General features: G+C 51.1%; 1 protein-coding gene across 1 annotated transcript; it reads left to right on the forward strand.

Annotated features, from left to right (window-relative positions):
• Positions 1-9,972: 9,972 nt before the first annotated feature.
• On the forward strand, positions 9,973-17,379 carry RPN1 (ribophorin I). Its single transcript, XM_064432694.1, has 10 exons — positions 9,973-10,251; positions 10,822-10,886; positions 12,035-12,341; positions 12,595-12,804; positions 13,754-13,946; positions 14,271-14,370; positions 14,640-14,778; positions 14,951-15,070; positions 15,538-15,783; positions 16,799-17,379. The coding sequence occupies exons 1-10, from the start codon at positions 10,024-10,026 to the stop codon at positions 16,979-16,981; spliced, it is 1,791 nt and encodes a 596-aa protein (XP_064288764.1). The 5' UTR covers positions 9,973-10,023; the 3' UTR covers positions 16,982-17,379.
• Positions 17,380-18,153: the final 774 nt, after the last annotated feature.

Consider the following 18,153-nt stretch of genomic DNA (forward strand, 5'->3'; position numbering starts at 1 on the left):
CTTGCCTCCAAGAGCACGCAGATCCTGGCACTGGGGAGGACCAGGTCCCTGCTGTCCAGGATGGGAGCTACATTCACAGTGGCAGAGTGAAAGCAGGAGGATGGAGAGGCAAATGGAAGTATTGAGCTGTGGCTCTCCACGTGCCCCCCTGTCCCCTCCCCATCAAAATAAACACACGTGCCCTGGGGACACCAGAGCGTGCTGCAGCGAGCAGCCCAGCACACTGAGGTTTAGCAGCCTCTGAAGGAAACTATAAAATGCCAAACCCCAATGAAAACCCATAAAAACAGATCAGTTTGAAACCAAATGCCGATGGTTCCCAGTCACTAACACTGCCCTGAAGAAATCCATTCTCTGTCCTTGAGGGGCATTCACACAGCTGGGTGGATCTCTGAGGTTACAGTAACAGGTCTTTGGACATTTGCTAGTGCAGAAACCTCAGCCTATTTCATGCACTCATTCCTCTAAACCAGGAAGTGAGAATGTCTCCCACTTTGATTTTCTTCCTTTTGTGTCACCTAATCTCTATTTGCTAATCTTCCTGATCCAATTAGAGACAATCAAACATTATATGCCTTACACCACCTCTTTGCTTTTGTCCTTGGTTCAAAGACCCCCTCCTTTTCCCTTCTCATTTCTGAGATGATGGAGTGAACAGTGGTACACAGACACCTGCAGAGAGGCCCAGGGAGTTCATCACCTCAGCTGTGGCACCTGCAGATCCCAGACATGAGCTGAGAGCATCTGAGATTCCCCACAGTGTATTCACCCTCTTCTGTGGACACACAGCTACCCCACCCCCGGCCATCTGTGACATTAAAACCTTGGGGAGAGTCCCCTTATTCCCCTGATATTTGTCCAGCATATTTCAGCTCTTCAGAGTCCTGCAGCCCCTCCTCCTCATCTCTGGGAACAGCCTTTCTTTGCCTCTGTGCCCTGAAGGATGTAGCACCAGCCTATGGTGGCTGTGCCTCAGTGAAAACTACTGCTCAGAGCTTTCTGTGTGTAGCTGTCCCCTCTCAGCTGGCTGTGCAAGGCTTTCCCTTGTCGCTTTTGGCCTTCCAGAGCAGCTTCCTCAAATTATCATTATAATGATCTAACATACGAAAATTAAAAAGGGAACTAAAATGCAGTAAATACACAAAATGTTGCTTTGATACTGCAAGCTTTGTCATGTTTTGATTTATCTTGTCTAAAGCAGATTCCCCCTGCTTCTGCTGGCATTTTGTTCATTAGAAATCTGCTATTGCATGACCACCAATGCATTTCCACTGGCAAGAAATGTAGTCTTTTGCCTGCACTGTCCCCTAATCCCTGCCTGAAATACAAATACTGTTCTGGTAATCTACTAATGCTTTCACCTTTGCAATCCTCTGATGGTTTCCAAGTCATATAGCAGCATCATATGAAAACAAAAAGGTGGCTCTGGACAGGACTTGATCACCAGATACCAACTGCAGGAAGCAACTGCAGTCACTACCTCATGGCAGACCTCCAGTGCAGAGGACACTGAACACAGTGCAGGGATTATGTCTGTGCTCACTCAGAAAATGCATCTGCTGCAGGATGAACATCTTAAAGCACTGGTACAGGTCTGAATGCAGCCATTGAAACCTGAGCCCCCCAGAGAGGGTGGGGCTGACCTGCAGTGATGCAAAACCCGATTGTGCCAAGCCCCCTCACACCAGACACAAGAGACACATAAAAGAAGTGGCTCTGGACTCTTTTGACAGCTTCCCCCTGTCCAATACCAACAGCCCCAAAAGCACTGCAGAGTTGTCATCTCTTTGGTACTGGGAGGTGGCAAAGCTAGCACACTCCCTGAGATGAGAAGGTGCAAACACCTGCTCTGCCTTTGAGTCAGCCTCCTGCAGAGGCTGTGGACAGCACACTGGGCAAGGGGATATCCTTAGACAAGTCTCTGTGTTGGCCCTGGCAAGACAGGCAGGGAGAAACAAGCCCGTGCTGCTGGCCATGCTGGAAGGTGGGCACCACATGGCTTTGTGCTTACTGTAGTTATCTGGGCCTAGACTGGGGGAAACCAAAGCCCATGGAAAAGTCACAGGGGAAGGGATGTTTCTGTGACCCAGACTTTGTGCTTGGGGCCAGAGAGGCATCCACACACTGTTTATAACCATAAACCCATGAGGCTGTCACACAAATAGTGACAATCACCTGGGCCTCCTGCAGGTCTCCCAGCTGCCCTGCCTCCCCATCTACAGAGGTCCTTCAACACCACCACCATCTTCCTTCCCACTTTTACAGCCAGTCCAAAATACCAGATAATTATTTTTTTACAGCTGCATTGGGAGGTATGCCAGGTAATTTCATGACTGTTCTCATACTCAATTGGAGAAGATGATCCAGAGAGTGAAGTAACTTCCCTGAGGCCAGAGTGAGTCAGTTTCTTTGTCAGATCCGTGTCCCTCTAAACACAGACATTTCTGAAAGGCTTTTCAAACCATAGGGATGGTATAAAAATAGGTACAGGGAGAGGTGAACAGTCAGCACAGAACTGCACAGGCTTTTGCACAACTGGCCTTGCTTCAGCGATCAAGGTTTTGTATGAGGAGTGTGTTACCAAAGCAGGAGGCTCTATGAACTGTCACTTACCAAGCACAGTGAAGATCTGGTGACCCTGAGAGCTCTCAGCTCATGCCATTAGTGGCTTTTAAGCCATGAGGGCGGGCAGGACAGGCTGGCAGGGCCTGGGGCGCTTTGCAGGTGCCACTGCTCTTCTCTGCATGGGGTGCACCAGCCACGTGAGCTCTGCATCCAGGCATTTTGTGACAAAGGTGGCCATGTCATGCTCTTGTTGCACCCAGACTGAGTCATGGGACAGGAGCCTGGAGCCACATGACCTCTGTGAGTGGGACACTTTGTGGGACAGGTGACTTGCATGTTGCTTCTTCCTTAACAATGAGTCAGTGCCAAAAGATGTCCCAAAGACAGCTCTCAGTGGGTAGGAACCAAACTGGCTGCAAGGCAGCACACTCTCTGGCCTGCAGGTCCATCCTGGATCCCAGGAGACAGGGGTTGTCTGCAGAGGCCTAGGAAGTTCCTCTGGACCCTCCATGGGAAGGACACAGAGGTGCCCCACAGCAGGACTCCCACCTCGAACGCCAGGCAAGGCACAGCGTGCTGCATGTTAGCTTCAGATCTATCTGCTTCAGCTCTTTTCAAGTGACAGATTTTCGCAATGCCCTCTTGTCTGCTCTAAAAGGAGAAGCAAATCCTGTATCAATGGTAACCACAAGAAGCTGGAATAATTTTGAGTGCATGTTTTCAAAGACTGTGACAAAGATACTCAGCCTTGAAGGATAAGGGTGTGTGGGCAGTGAGGTTTGCTTTGCTTTTATCTTGGACAACACTTTTCAATGCCTGCTATCTCAGCAGCTGCATTTCTGACCCCAGGGAGTTATGACTCACTGTTTGCAAATCTCTGAGCCACCAAATTGAAAGTATGCCTAGCAAAGCACGATCCTAAACTGAAATGCTTCTAAGTGGGTGTTACAGCTCTCCAGTTATTCTGTTCCAGCACTCAGGGCTGGTTCCATATCAATGCCTAAATTTCTGGCAAATAGAAATCAGCACCTCTTACTTTGTTTAGATAAACAGGATCTCTCTGGGTTTGTCCTCTTCAGTGAAGTTCTCATCCAGCCTGTGAGCAATGAGGCTACAGAAAATGCATTATCCCACCTATCCCAGCACAATGCCTGCCTGAGGAACAGCTATTCTGCCCAGTTGCTTCAGACTGCAACCAACATCAGAGGTGTTTGTCAGGCTGGCCTTCTGGGGGCTAAGGCTGCCTTTTAGCTGCTTTCTGGGTGACCCGTGTGGGGTTAAGTGAGCCACTGGCTGCCATCCTTTCTGTTGGAGTGGATCACTTCGCTGACTCAGGGACAAACAACACAAATGTCTTATCAAACATTTCTTAGCAGGCAGGCAGGAGAGCTTTGTGTGGGCAGCCCAAGGCCTTCAGAGAAATAAATAAGAAGAAGTTATCAAAATATCCTCACATTTCTTTTTTCCTTGATCATTAATGTTTTTCTTCTCAGGAAAGTGACTGCATACACTGCTGCAGACCAGTGCTGTTCACCAGGGGTTAATGCTCCCTCTCTTTGGGAGACCTGTGATGGGAAGGAATCACCACCATCCATCTGGCAGGGCATGCTGAGGCTGTCTCTTGGGAAGGGGCCACTGCTGACCACCACATCCACACATGCCAGGGTCCGTGAACAGCTGGGCTTGGGTCAGAGGTTTTGGTCCAGCCAGGCAGGGGCTCAGGGGTGCCTGTGCTGGAGAAATGGAAATCCCAGCTGACACTTCACAGAACAGGAGCCAGGAAGGTCCCTGCCAGCAGATTCAAAAATTTAGTAACCTGGTGAGAAATCTGCATCATCTTTCTGCTTGAACTCAGGGCTCTTGGAGGGAGCAAAAGAACTGCCAATCTGTAAGTGACCCCCTCTTGTTTGCTGTCAGCAGGACCCTCAGCTTCCTGCTGTGTGTGGCACATCCTGCAAAACTGAAGCTTTAAAATCCAGGTTTCAACTCTCTGTGAACAACAGGCTGCTGGGTAGATACACCAGCATGTGCTTCCCTTTCCAAAAACCAGCTGAGGAGGAGGAGTTGCTCCATGTGAAGACGGCAACTCCTTTATTGTGCAGAGTGGCCAGTGACAATTCCTTGCCAGACCTGAGGCCGGACGGGCCACAGAACTGTGCTGTTCTCAGGTCGGTGCTGCACCACATATGCCGGGCATTAAAGGTCAGACGGAAAAATGCACCAGCCCTTATCGGAGAGATGGGCCCTAAATCCCACGGCAGTGACACCCGGGCACTGCATCACTGCACAGCCTTCCCCTCACCCCGGGGACAAACCACCCCAGCAGCCGCACCGCCCGCCCCAGAGCCTGGCAGGCACGATGAAACCTGCAGATCCCCGCAGATGCCCGCTGCCCCGCAGGTGCGGGCGGCTCTTGCCCATGGCACACCGCCCCAGCGGGGCTGCTGCGGGATGCTGCGGGCTCCTGTCGGCCCCGTGCGCTGTGGCGGCCATGGTGAGGCCTCAGGGACAGGGGCGGGGCTGGGGCGGGACCGAGGCTGGGGGGCGGGGCCTCCCGGCCGCGCCCCGCGGCACCGCCCCTCCGGCGCGCCACGGGCGCCCCCTGGCGGCGGCGCGCAGGCATGGCGGGGGCGCGGCTGAGGGGACACGGCTGAGGGGACACGGCCCAGGGGACACGGCTGAGGGGACACGGCCCAGGGGACACGGCCCAGGGGACACGGCCCAGGGGACACGGACGTGGACGTGGCCAGGGCGCAGGGGAGGCTCTTTGTCGCCCCTCACAGCTGGGAACCGGCTCCATCGCCCAGGCTGGACGGGGCAGAAGTGTCGCCGCTGCCTGTAGACCGCGGCACGCCAGCGCAGGCCAGGGATCTCAGCAGCCGCCTCTCAGGCGCTCCTCCCTTGGCTCTGCTGCGGGCTCTTTCAATGTGTTTATCTCTGGGATTTCGGCAAAACGCGGCTGCTGTTGCCTCCATCTGGCCCTGGGACGTTGCAGCCCTGGGGCAAACAAGCAGAGGGAGAGGTGCAAGGATTTGTTATCTGCAGCACAAGGGTGAGATTCAGCTGCTGCCCCAGGAGCCAGCGGGTCTCCCCTCTGCCCACAGCCAGCCTGCCCCTCTGGAGCCTGGCAGGACAGCAGGTTCCCTGCCTCCTTGGTTCCCAGCCCCTGTCTTTTCCAAGAAAGGCACTTTGCCCTCCTCTCTCCTCCTCTGGCTTTGCAGATGCCAGTCCAGCAAAGGCATTTTCCAGCTGTGGGTGTAGCCAGGTGCTATATGAACTGTGAAGTACTTGAGTGGCAGCCCTGATCACACTCTCATTTTTAAAATATAGTTGAAACAGCACTGTTGCCTCTATCCAAAACATGCTCTGATCCTGTGACAAAATCCAGAGCCACCCAGCCCAAGGCAGCTTTCCTTGTGTGGACCACATACCTTGCTCAGGTTTTGCATTTTAACTGTACACGTGTAACAGATTTTTTTCATTCACAGCATGCTGGTGCCTGGCTATGGCTATTTCAGTTACATTCTTAGTAAGCTTTAAGAAGGGTTAAAAGTACTTTTTAAAGTGATGAAGCATCCCCTTTTCCACACATTTTTTCTTAATTCAACAACACCCATCACACAGTAGTCTCACCCCTTGCAGGACTCACAGCTGCTCTCCCACATGCTCCCAGGAGATTTTCCCTCTGTGTTTCCAATGCTTTGTCCAGGCAGGTTTTTTCATTATTTTTTCCCGAGTCTTGTGGTCTGACAAGGAGAGAACAGATTTTTTTTTTTTTTAACCAGGAAAAAAATTGTTTTAAAGAAAGGTGAACACTATAAGCAGTGGGGTGGGAGGGGCTACTGCAGATAACTAAATTGAAAAAATCCGGAGGAGCAGCCCCCAGACTGACAGTGCCCCATCACCACTTTCTCTGCGAAGGCATAATGTGTTTCCAGCTAAACAAAGAGTAGGAACCAAGCTCCAGCCAGCCCCCTAAGTCCACCATTCCATGGAAATCACAGGCAAACCCCAAATAAGAATAATGGTGTGTTTTGCTTGGCAGAGGCTCAGTGTGAATTGTGCTGACAAGCTGAAAAATGAGGTTGTAAAAATAATGAAACTGGAAGAATGTTGTTCTTCTTTTTCTCCAGCTGCTTTTTGAGGGCCTTAGCAAGGCTAAGCAAACTCTGCCATCACTCAGCCACCTCATACCTGTGCTCTCATGGCTGGCAACTGCCAACACCTTGCTCAGGACTGAATAAAGAGAGAGAAATGCCCTCTGCCTTTCACTGGCAGCCAAAGGCTGATTTTACATACACAGGGTTAAACGGTAAAACACCAATAAAATCTGAAGCAGGAAGTTTTTTTTCCAGGATCACTGATAGATTTATATTAAAATTTTCAAGGCGTTGCCAGGATGACTTCTGCTACACATACCCAACCCTGTTTACTCTCTTCTGTCCCTGACCTGGGCTCCTCAGAGAGCAGCACTTTGTATCCTGGTCCCTGCACATTCCTGGTGCACGCTCCCCACTGGCATGAGGATCACAGCAGAGTAAATCCTCTTCCCTGCTGCTACAGCCTTCAGGGTGCTTCTGTGGTCACAGCCAACAGCTCCTTCTAGAAAACAACTTCTCCTTCCCTCCTTGAGAACAAATTGCTCTGACAGATGACACAGCTCTGAGTTTGGCACCAGCCCTGTACAAACACAGCAGCACAGGGCCTTTCCTGGGGTGTGGTGCTGTTCGTGGCCGATCCTGCCAGAGGCATTCATTACACCACGATGTCCCTCAGCCCTGGCAGATGGCTCCATCCTCCCACTGCTCCGAGCCCTGGGCTGGCACACCCTCCCCACAGCACACGGGGAGCTGGGGCACTGTGCCAGTGCCTGGATGGCAGCAGGGGCTGGTCACCTCTGCCATGCTGCTTCCTGACCTGCAGCTCTCTGGGGTGTTACTGCTGGACGGGGACATTCCTTGCAATGAGAGAACAAAAACAAACAAACAAAAAAACATAGAGAGAGAGAAAAAGCAGTTCTGAACACCTGTCTCTCTCTGTTACTTGGCACCAGGCCTGGGTAGCCAGATACTCACACAGGCACTGCACCCTCTCCCTGCTGAACAACAGCCTGCAAGCTGTCCCCAAGCTGTCCCCAGAGCTATCCCTGGAGCTGTCCCTGCCACCATCACAGCCAGCCAGGGGCCACCAGCAGCTGTGACTGACCCCATGCATGAAAACTGCCGGGCACTGCTCACAGGGCAGTGGCAGGAAGGGCCTGCAGAGCCAAACTCAGCCTTGAAAAAGCCCAAAGGCAGCACCTTCTCAACCAAAGACAAATTTAGTCTGTGTGGTAGAGCTGAAGTCGTGAAACAGATGATGCACAGGCTCAGCATGACTCAATTATCACAATTAGAAATGGATCCAAACACAGGGTTAGTGTACAACACTGCTTCAGAGCTCACCAGGGTCTGGGATGGGTCACATATTGAAACTGGCATTTACCAGCAAGGTCAAATCCAGCCTCTGGGATGAACCCATTGAAGAGAAAAATTTGGCTTGGGACAGCTGAAGCCCAATTATTTCCAGACATAAGGGACATATGCATTTATTTCTTTCCCTCCCTTTACCAGGAGAAATTGCCCTAAGGGAGAGAGGGAAATGAGAGCTGCATGTGTTATTAAAGAGACTGACTGGAGTTCATTTATTCCGTGTGGCACATGGAAGGACAGTGACAGCCATTCCCAGCAGAGGAACTTGCACACCCAAGCAGGACAACGGGAGGAGTCCCCAGATGCAGCACTGCTGGCCAGCCTTTAATTGGAGGTGGCTGTTCTGCTCAGCCTCTCATGTTTCATGGCTGCTTCCCCCTGAACATGCCTACCCAGCTCCAGGCCCCAAAGCCCAGCTCTTTGGAGAAGGCCAAGATAAACAGGCTTTTCCTGGAGAGCAGAGGGACTTGGAATATTTCCCTGGCTGGAAACATGAGGCTGAGGAGGTGGAACCCACCCCTGCAGGCACCTCCTGCTGTGCTGCTGGAAGAGAACACCACTATCACCGAAACACGGTGACAAAACTACCTGCTTGTGCTAGGATATGCTTACAGGGCGACTTGCCAAATTCACAGGCATTTATGTATTTACCTTCATAAATCAAAGGGAAATTGAAGTAATTTGCCAAGAAAATTTCCATGACAGGAATTTGGGGGTGGGGGGGTGGTAAGGGAAGAAAAGGAAGGCTAGCTGAGAAATTATGCTGTTTTGAACATAGCACACCAGGAGACATCCCATTCTATTTAGCCTTTGCCAAGGGACTATTTGACTCCATATCCAAACACATAATTTAGGAAATCCTCTTCCGATACTTGGCAATCTCAGGCCAAATCAAAGAACTATCTCTGTGACTCGTATTAGGATCTTAAAGAAAGACTGAGTCCTGGATCACATTATGCAAACATGAAAGGTCTGTTGTCCCACAGGGCTCACAGACTGCTCTGGCAGTCACAGCAGACAACATCCGTTCCTTGCTTTTATCTGCCTTAGATGTTTGAGAATAAAGTGTCAATCACCTCTTCCCCAGTCATGTGTCACACCACTAACATTTTCCTTTCCCAGCTGCCTTAAGCAGTGCAGGGCTGCTTACCATGCCTTGGATACCTGCAGCACTTCTACTCTGGCATCCTCTAGCTGTCAATTATCTGTGGTTTTTTAAGCAGAAAATTTGGGTTCATCTTAACTCTATTTGTGTTAAACCTCACCTTCCAGAGCAACAATGTGTGCTAGGCCAGCGAGATGAACTATCCCAATATGAGGCTCTTTAATTCAACAGCATGATCAAAAACACCAAAGTCCATCACTTTGCAGTGCCCAGTGCCACATCCCAGTGCCATCCACACTGACAGCTCCTCCGGGCCGTCCTGTGCCCAACACTTCCCAGTGCCTTCCCATCCCTATGCCAAACACAGGACGGACACCTCTGGCCCCTGGAAGCCCTGACAGGAACCGGCCACTGCTAAAAACATGGAGAAACAGAGCTGCTTTGTGCCGTGGCAGGAGACGAGGCTGAGGAGCACCTGAAAGCCATGAGCATCCTGTAATATTTGTTACAGAAAAAGAAGTGGGAAAGCCCAGCAGGGCCAAACAAGCAGCGCTTGACCGGCCCCGAGGCCTGCCCAGGCCTGGGAGCTCAGCGAGGGCAGGGGCGCAGCGCACAGTGGGAACACCCAAGCCCGCCGATACAGCGGGGCACGGGGAAGCGCCGGAACTGCGCGAAGCCGAAACCACTCCCGGGAGTGTGGAAGAGCCCGCCCAGCTTCTCTCCTCGGGCACCGCGGAAGGCGGGGAGCAGGGGGCCGGGCCTCCAGCGCCGGTGGGCGCCGCCATCGCGCGCCTCCTCCCCCAGCGGGCGCCGCCATCTTGTGCCGTGCCCGTACAGCGCGGGCGCCGCCATCTTGTGCCCTCCCCGCGCGGTGTGCCGGCCATGGCGGGGCTGCCGTGCCGCCTGCTGCTCCTCTGCCTGGCGGCCGCCGGCGCCAGCGCCGATCTGGTGCTGGAGGAGGTGCGGCGCTCGCTGGACCTCAGCACGCACCTGGCCAAGATCTCGGCCGAGCTCAGCCTCGCCAACGCGCCGGGCGGCGCGGCCGCCTCCAGCTTCCTGCTGGCGCTGGAGCCCGGGCTGGAGCCGCGGCTGGCCCACCTGGGCGTGCAGGTGAGCGGGGAGCGCGCACGGAGCGCGCACGGAGCGCCCGGGGCCCGCGGGCGCTGCGCCCGCCCGCAGGGACACGTCGGCACTGGCGGGCCCCCGGCGGCGCTCCCGGGTCCCGCAGCCGCCGGCAGTGGGCCGGGGGTGTGCCGCGGGTGCCGGGCGATCGGGGGCGATTCGCACCGACACGGCTGGGCAGGGTCGGCACGGACGGAGCAGGGTGGCAGCCCCAGGCAGCCCCGGGACGGGAGCCCGGCCATTACCCACAGGAGGGTCGGAGGAGCAATAGGACAATGCTTCTGGCCTAGCCCTAGAGGTATTGTCACTTCAGATAAACTACATACAGCAGAGAGAGGGGCATACAGTGCTCTGTAGTGTGGCTGTATGCAGAGTTGTGCAGTGTACCTTGGCAGGTGAAGCCATATTCCCCATGGCCTCACGCCCCAGTCACAAGGGAAATCACAAAAGCTTTTGATCAATATTCTCATTTGTACTACTAATGTGCTGGCTTGGGAACCAGGCTGTGGGAACATGGCAACACACAGCACACTGATCCTGCATGTTGCTTGGGAACAGGTGAAAGGTGAGGAAGAGGAGGAGAATGCCTTGGAAGTGAAAGAGACCAAAGTTAAGGGCAAAAGGTGAGTATCACCCTCTAAGGTGAATACCTAGAGTTGTGCATGGGGGGTTCATAATTGTCCTCACAATGAAGCTGAGATACTCTCCCAGTTCCACATACCTGGAGATCACGACCAGTTATCTTCCTTAGCTGTGCTCAGTCTCTTGTACTCAGTGCCTTGACTAATGCCCTGGCCCCCTGGGACACCAGGTGAGAGAAGTATTTGGTCATGCTCTTACCCTTTCCTCCATTCTGAGCTCTCAGGGGGGTGACAGTGGTGACTACAGGGAGTTTAGTGCCCTGTGGTGGTGTGTAGAACACCACAGAGAGCTGGGTACCATGGCCCCCAGTGCAGGCTCTTCCTGCTGCCAGGGGAGAGGATGCTGCTGTTTGCATCAGGCTCTGTGCTGCCAAGCTTGGAATATTATGTAGGTGCTGCAGGCAGGTGTTTTCTGAGCCATGAGAGCTGAGAGGTGAGTGGTGCCTGTAAAGTGACTCAGAAGCACAGTGCAGCTGGGTTTGAGGAGTACAGTGGCTGTGGAGTTAAGGTGCCAGGGCAGACCTTGGCTTCTGACATGGCTGGATGTCTCATGTGATCCTGCCCTTGGGCCACCAGGCATGACATGCAGTATGTTTGCTCCTGGCATCACCTTGGTCTGTCCAGTCCAAAACCTTGCTCCCACTCTGGGCATTCCTTAATTTCAGATCCTGTGGGCAAAAATCTGAGAATGAGCAGACTTTGTGGGAACAAGTACTTAAGATGTTTGTGATTTGTCTTCCGGACTTGTGCCCATGCTTCATTTGATGCAGATCATTCCTGTCATCTGGAGAAGAGTGGAAAAAAACTCTTGCTGAAGCTTTATAAATGCAGGATTAGGAAGGGGTATGTCACCATCCTCTTCCCAAAAGGGAACTAGGTGTTTTTTGTGAAGCAAAGACTGTAACTGTGCCTGGACACAGTTCAGCCTGTGCTGCTTCCCCAGCACAGTAATCACACCCGCTGGGACAGCACATCTCTGTGTCTTGGAGGAGCAAGTGAAATACCTGCCCAAATCACACATTACACACATGATAGACGGTCACCTGTCTGCAGGGGGTGTTGCAGTGGGTGGACCTGAATGCTGTCTCCAGGGAGATCCCACCTGCCTTACCTGTTCTTCTCCCTTGCAGTGGGAAGTTCTTCTCGGTGAAGCTGCCCTCTCCTTTGGCCGCGGGAGCCAAGGTCCGTGTCTCTGTTGAGATGGTTTTCACACACGTCTTGCAGCCCTATCCCACCCACATCACCCAAAGTGAGAAGCAGTTTGTGGTCTTTGAAGGAAATCACTATTTTTACTCACCGTACGTCACCAAGACCCAAACAACCCGTGTCAAACTGGCCTCCAGGAACGTGGAGAGTTACACCAAGCTGGGCAACCCTTCCCGCACCGAGGACACGATTGAATACGGCCCCTTCAAGGACATCCCTCCTTACAGCCAGGTAAATTCCTGTGCAAAGGGATTGTGGCTCTGCTGAGGGCATCTTCCAGACACGGAGGATGTGTCTCAGAGGCTGGTGAGTGGGAAGCAGAGTCTCTCATGTAGAAATCACAGGCCAGCTGTGAGTTAAACTGTGTGCCAGGAACACGTGCATCTGCCAAGGAGGGTTCTCTGTGGCACATGGAGTGAGTCATTGTCAGGGAGGCTTGCTACTTACTTTAGATCTGACAGTTTTATCTTTTTTCCCTCGTTAGGACACTCTGAAGGTGCACTATGAAAATAACAGTCCCTTCCTGACCATCACCAGCATGACACGGGTCATTGAGGTGTCTCACTGGGGTAACATTGCTGTTGAAGAGACTGTTGATTTGAAGCACACAGGAGCAGTGCTGAAAGGGCCTTTCTCCAGATACGACTACCAGAGACAGCCAGACAGTGGGATCTCTTCTGTCAAGTCTTTTAAGGTTGACATTTTGCACATACATTTTTATAACTGTGGCTTCCCCTTTTCTTAGATCCCCAGAGGAAAAGAAAAATGGCAGTTGTCCTTTGCCTTTTGTTTGGTAACCATACCCCAGTAATAAGGGAATGTTAAAACTCCAGTCTGTTTTCAGAGAAAGCTTGTGCTGGATGGGAATAGCTTTTGGATGCAGCACTAGGAGGTTATACACTTTATTGCATTTGCTGGTCCAACAGGCTGCATGTAACAGGGCATGTAGTGTTTTTCCACACTTCAACCCCTCAAATCTCAGGGACCCTCTAAATCCCTTACTCCTATATTGAGATCTCTCCTTTGGGTTTTCCACTGTGCAAGGACCATTCATTCTGTCCCCACCCCCTTATTTTCAGAGTTGCTTCTCTGTCATTTCCTCCTCATGTTGAACAGTATTAGTTGGAAACTCACCCATTCATTCCTTGCTCACAAAGCACTCAACAAGAATTAAAGCTGTGGCTCTGCTAGCCAGATGTAAAAAGTATTATGTGTTCTCATCTGAACTAAAACCTTTCTCACTGCTTGTAGCCTTCAGGATTGATTGTTGTAATTCTCTGGGGTGGTGCAGCCAAACAGAAATCTCATTTTGCTGAGTGTAAAGCTAGCAAGTCCAGTCAGCTAGGGCAGCAAGCTGGAGTGAAAAGGGAATTGCTGTCCTGGTGGGCATGATGATCCCTTGCTGTCTGGAGAGTTTGAAACTCAGCTGGAGAAAGCACATTCATTTGGACGCCAAGTGATTTTAGGGCTGGCAGCCACTTGTGGGATTGGTTATAATGGCACAATTTTACCACTCAGTGCAGCTGAGTGGCCATTTTGTCATGTCTCATGTGTGAGCACAGTTTCTCAATGCTTACCAGCCTTTATTGGTTCTGCCAGTTTCCCTGGAAGTAACTCCCTCACTGCTGCTTCTCTCCATACAGACCATTCTCCCAGCTGCTGCTCAGGACGTTTATTACAGAGATGAAATTGGGAACATCTCCACCAGCCACCTTCTTGTCCTGGATGATTCTGTGGAGATGGAGATCCGTCCCCGATTCCCGCTTTTTGGGGGCTGGAAAACCCATTACATCATTGGCTACAACCTGCCAAGCTACGAATACCTCTACAATCTTGGTGGGTGGCTGAGGGGGAAGGGAATAAAAAACATCCTTCTTTGTGTTTAAAGGTAGTTGCTGTACAGAAAAGAATTGAAGGCTGTGGTACACAGCTTAGCAACAACAGTTGCCAGCTATTTTTTCTAGAATATGCAAATCCACCTTTTTTGTGCTTGCTTCAGGTTTTTGTAGACATCTGGTTAAAATATATCTGAGTGAGCTAGTGCCCCCTGCTGCACAATTATCCGTACAAATTCTGCTCCTACCCTGGGTGGGAGCTAAGTTTCAAGGCTGTCCCTTGTTCTCTGAGGAACTGTAACCACTCTCTGCTCTGCACTTTTAGGTGATCAGTATGCCCTGAAGATGAGGTTTGTTGACCATGTGTTTGATGAGCAAGTTACAGACTCTTTGACTGTCAAGATTGTCCTGCCAGAAGGAGCCAAGTAAGTGTGATTCCTCCTGGCTTGTTAATGCAGACAGTGCTGTGTTGGTGGCACTTCTCCAGTCTGCTCTAATGGCCTGGGGACAGTGAATCAAAACCGTGACTGTGCATGTGGAGGAGATCTTGGAACACAGCTTTGCTTCCTTGTAGAGCATTGTTTAAACTGCTTAATTTTCATTGTGCTAGAGGCTACAACTGCCCAGACGAGTCTTGGGTTACATCATCTCAAACACCACAGAGTTATATGGGACTGTCTGGTTTTACCCACAGGAATATCCATGTGGACAGCCCCTATGAAATCAATCGTGCCTCGGACGAGCTTCACTACACATACCTGGACACTTTTGGACGTCCTGTTATTGTGGCACACAAGAGCAACCTGGTGGAGCAGCACATCCAGGACATTGTGGTGAGTGTGGCCTTGGAGCAGTTGTGCCTCCTCTGAATTCAGCAGCTCGGTCAAAACACCTAAGAAATAAACACTGACTGGACTGCTTGGGTGGTTCTGCTGCTGCCTGAGGAGGGGTGTAAACCCTGCAGTAACACAGGGCACTGCTCAGTGTTTGGATCTTCTCTTACAGGTTCATTACACCTTCAACAAAATCCTGATGCTGCAAGAGCCTCTCTTGGTAGTTGGAGCCTTTTACATCTTGTTCTTCACTGTGATTGTCTATGTCAGGCTGGATTTCTCCATCACCAAGGTCTGTATGATGAAGAGCCCTGTGGGAATATAAGCAGATTTCTCAGCTGTTGGATGGTGATTTTCCATACCAGTAATTCTCGCTGAATGTTCCTGCCATTCCAAAGTTTTACTGGTTGTTTGAAGTCCTGTTTTTGTTCAGCCTGAGCACTGGTACTCCTGTAGGGCTGATCTGGTGTCATAAAGCTAACTAGAGTTTTGATTGCTACGTAAAAAGGAATCCCCCTGAGAAGGGATGTCTGCAGTTCTCCCTCTGCAGTGTTTTCACTGTTAAATTATTTCTTGCGCTGGACTGAGTGCTGAAAGGTGTTTCCCCTAATCAGCACTTGCACCATTCACCTAATTACTGTCATTTGACTTAATTGGAGAGGGAACAATTTTTGTAACAGTCCTGTGGCAGATTGCAGGCATGGCTTGATGCAGGTCACAGATATGACTGCTTTGATCTTCCCTCCTGTCCTCGTGCAGGATCCAGCTGCTGAAGCCAGGATGAAGGTTGCCTGCATCACAGAGCAGGTGCTTACCCTGGTGAACAAGAGGCTTGGGCTGTACCGTCACTTTGATGAAGCAGTGAATAAATACAAGCAGTCACGGGACATCTCCACCCTCAACAGTGGCAAAAAGTCTTTGGAGATGGAGCACAAGGCCCTGACAAGTGAAATAGCCTCACTGCAGTCGAAACTGAAGACAGAAGGCTCTGACTTATGTGATAAAGTAAGAAATTAAAATTTATTTTATAAGCTCTCCTGTTCTTGGCTCTGTCAAGTATTCTACAGGAGTTTTAATTGGGGGTGTCTGCAGCCAGTCTATGTTGGGTTTGTTTAATCTGAAAATGGCTTGATCTCTGCAAGGTTGTGTGAAAACTGTTGTTTTTGCAGTAATCTCATTTATGCAGCCATGTAGGTGTTGCTGGTAAACAGCTGCTTGTGCTGTTTCTTAAGCAGTCCTTGAACCAGCTGCATTTGTACAGGTTAATGCTTTTGTAACACAATCCTGATGCTTCTCATCGAGCTCATGGCAGTGACACTTAAGCAAAAAATGGAAACTGTCAACAGATTAACAGTTCTGACTCTACTACTCACACCAGTCAACCCAAAATCTTCTCCCTCATCTCTTATTTTCTTGCACATTTACATTTGGTGCTGACAGAATTTTGGTAACATGATGCTCCTCTGGGGGTGTTTTGCTCTCTCATGTTGAAAGCCATGGCACAATGAGCACACACCCACTGTCCTTCCCTTCAGTGTATTTTAACACTTACCTGAAACAGCCACTTAACCCCGAGTGAGGGACACTTTAGTCTCTAAGATCCATTTTGCTAATAGCCACCTTGGTTAATCTGTTATTTAACTCAAAGAGTAGCTCTGTCATTGCAGACCTACCACTCACACCCCATGAACATTAACTGTAGGGACACAGCTTTCAGCTGTCAGAGCTGTGATTTAGCTTGAAGCCTTTAAAATCCATCATTTAATACTCTTTAACAGTCTCTTGCCTGGCTCCTGGGTCCTTGGAGGCTCTTTTATCTGCACTCCTTAGTTATCCCTTCATGGAATATTCCTCCTAATGTGATGGTTCAGGAAGCAACATTCAGGGATTGGAGATGTTTCTGCTTAGTAGAAGATGAAGTCAGTGCTATCATCTGCCATCTCTTCTATTCCAGCTTCACTGTGGGGGTTGTTTTGTTCTGTTTTGTCTCTAATACTCCCTCGGTTTGTGTCCCTGCCAGGTAAGTGAGATTCAGAAGCTGGATGGCCAAGTGAAGGAGCTGGTGCTGAAGTCGTCGGTGGAGGCGGAGCGGCTGGTGGCAGGCAAGCTCAAGAAGGACACGTACATCGAGAACGAGAAGATGCATTCCAACAAGCGCCAGGACCTGGTCTCCAAAATCGACAACATCCTTGATGCCCTCTAACTCTGCTTCAGCAGCTGCAGAGCTGTGAAGGGAGATGGGAGTGCTACACTTGGAGCCAAAACGCATTCCCAGCAAAATTAGGGGAAAAGTTGATGTGGAATGCCTGAAAGTGCATTTTGTTTTTAGATTTTTCTATAGAGCCTGTCTGCTTGGCAGCATGTGCTGTGCAAGGAACCAAGCCATCCTGTTTGGTTGGGATTTCTTTACCAGAGGTGAGACTCAGCCAAGTTATGAAATATCTCCTGCTTTTGGTTTGCCCTGTACAGATGTGCTCTGAGTAAACACACACAAGGAGCCAGTCTGAGCACAGACATGCTATGGCCAAGCTGAATGTCACAGCTCTGGAAGGAATAAAAGATACCTTTGTTTTACTTTGAAATAAAACAGTCACTGCCTAGTGTCTGTGTGTTGTGCTGGGCTGGGGGAGGTGGAGGGGCTGGGTGACCCCATCCTGCCCACGGCCAGGAGTGCAGTTCCCTGTGGAGCAGAGTTCAGCCCTGACCACTCCTGCCTCCTGTGTGCCCTGAATCAGAGCTCTGCCACCCCACACAGCCCTGACCCAGACAGGGGAGAAGGCCGAGCCCTTGTTCCCCAGGAATGTGCATGCACCTGCACCCTTACAGGGAGAAAACAGCAGAGCCTGCCCTGCCGTCCTCTTACTGTGTGCTGCATGTGACAGTGCATCACTCGTGCTGCCATGTAGGTCCTTAATCACACTTAGATACCTTGGGAGGTGTAATCCCCTGGTAGTATCAGTCTCCTAAGATGTTTTCCTGTGCACCTTTGCCTCAGTTCACTGTTGAATACTCCAGAGGTGGCTGCAGGAACAGTAACATGGTTCTCCCCTACTGCCTTTGCCTGGTACAGTTTAGATCAAAGTGGTTAGAGATCCTCATGCAGAAGAAAAGAAGCAGAAGGGGCTGTGTGTCCCCGTTTGCCCTGAGTTGCAGGTGGTGGCAGCTGCCCTGGCTGGCTGTGTGTGCAGGGCAGGGCTGGTAGGTGGTGTGCAGCCTGCTCCACTGGGCACCTGCCGTTCCTGTGGGAGGCTGCCTGCAGCCCAGGCAAAGCACATGGCTGCCCCACAGAGCAGTGGCTCAAGAGGAGACGAGTGCCAATCGTGGCTGTGCTGGGCACTGAAGGTTTGCCACAGCACTGCACTGGCCCCCTGTGGC

This window comes from Passer domesticus, chromosome 9, assembly GCF_036417665.1.
Source record: "Passer domesticus isolate bPasDom1 chromosome 9, bPasDom1.hap1, whole genome shotgun sequence".
Classification (NCBI taxonomy): domain Eukaryota; kingdom Metazoa; phylum Chordata; class Aves; order Passeriformes; family Passeridae; genus Passer; species Passer domesticus.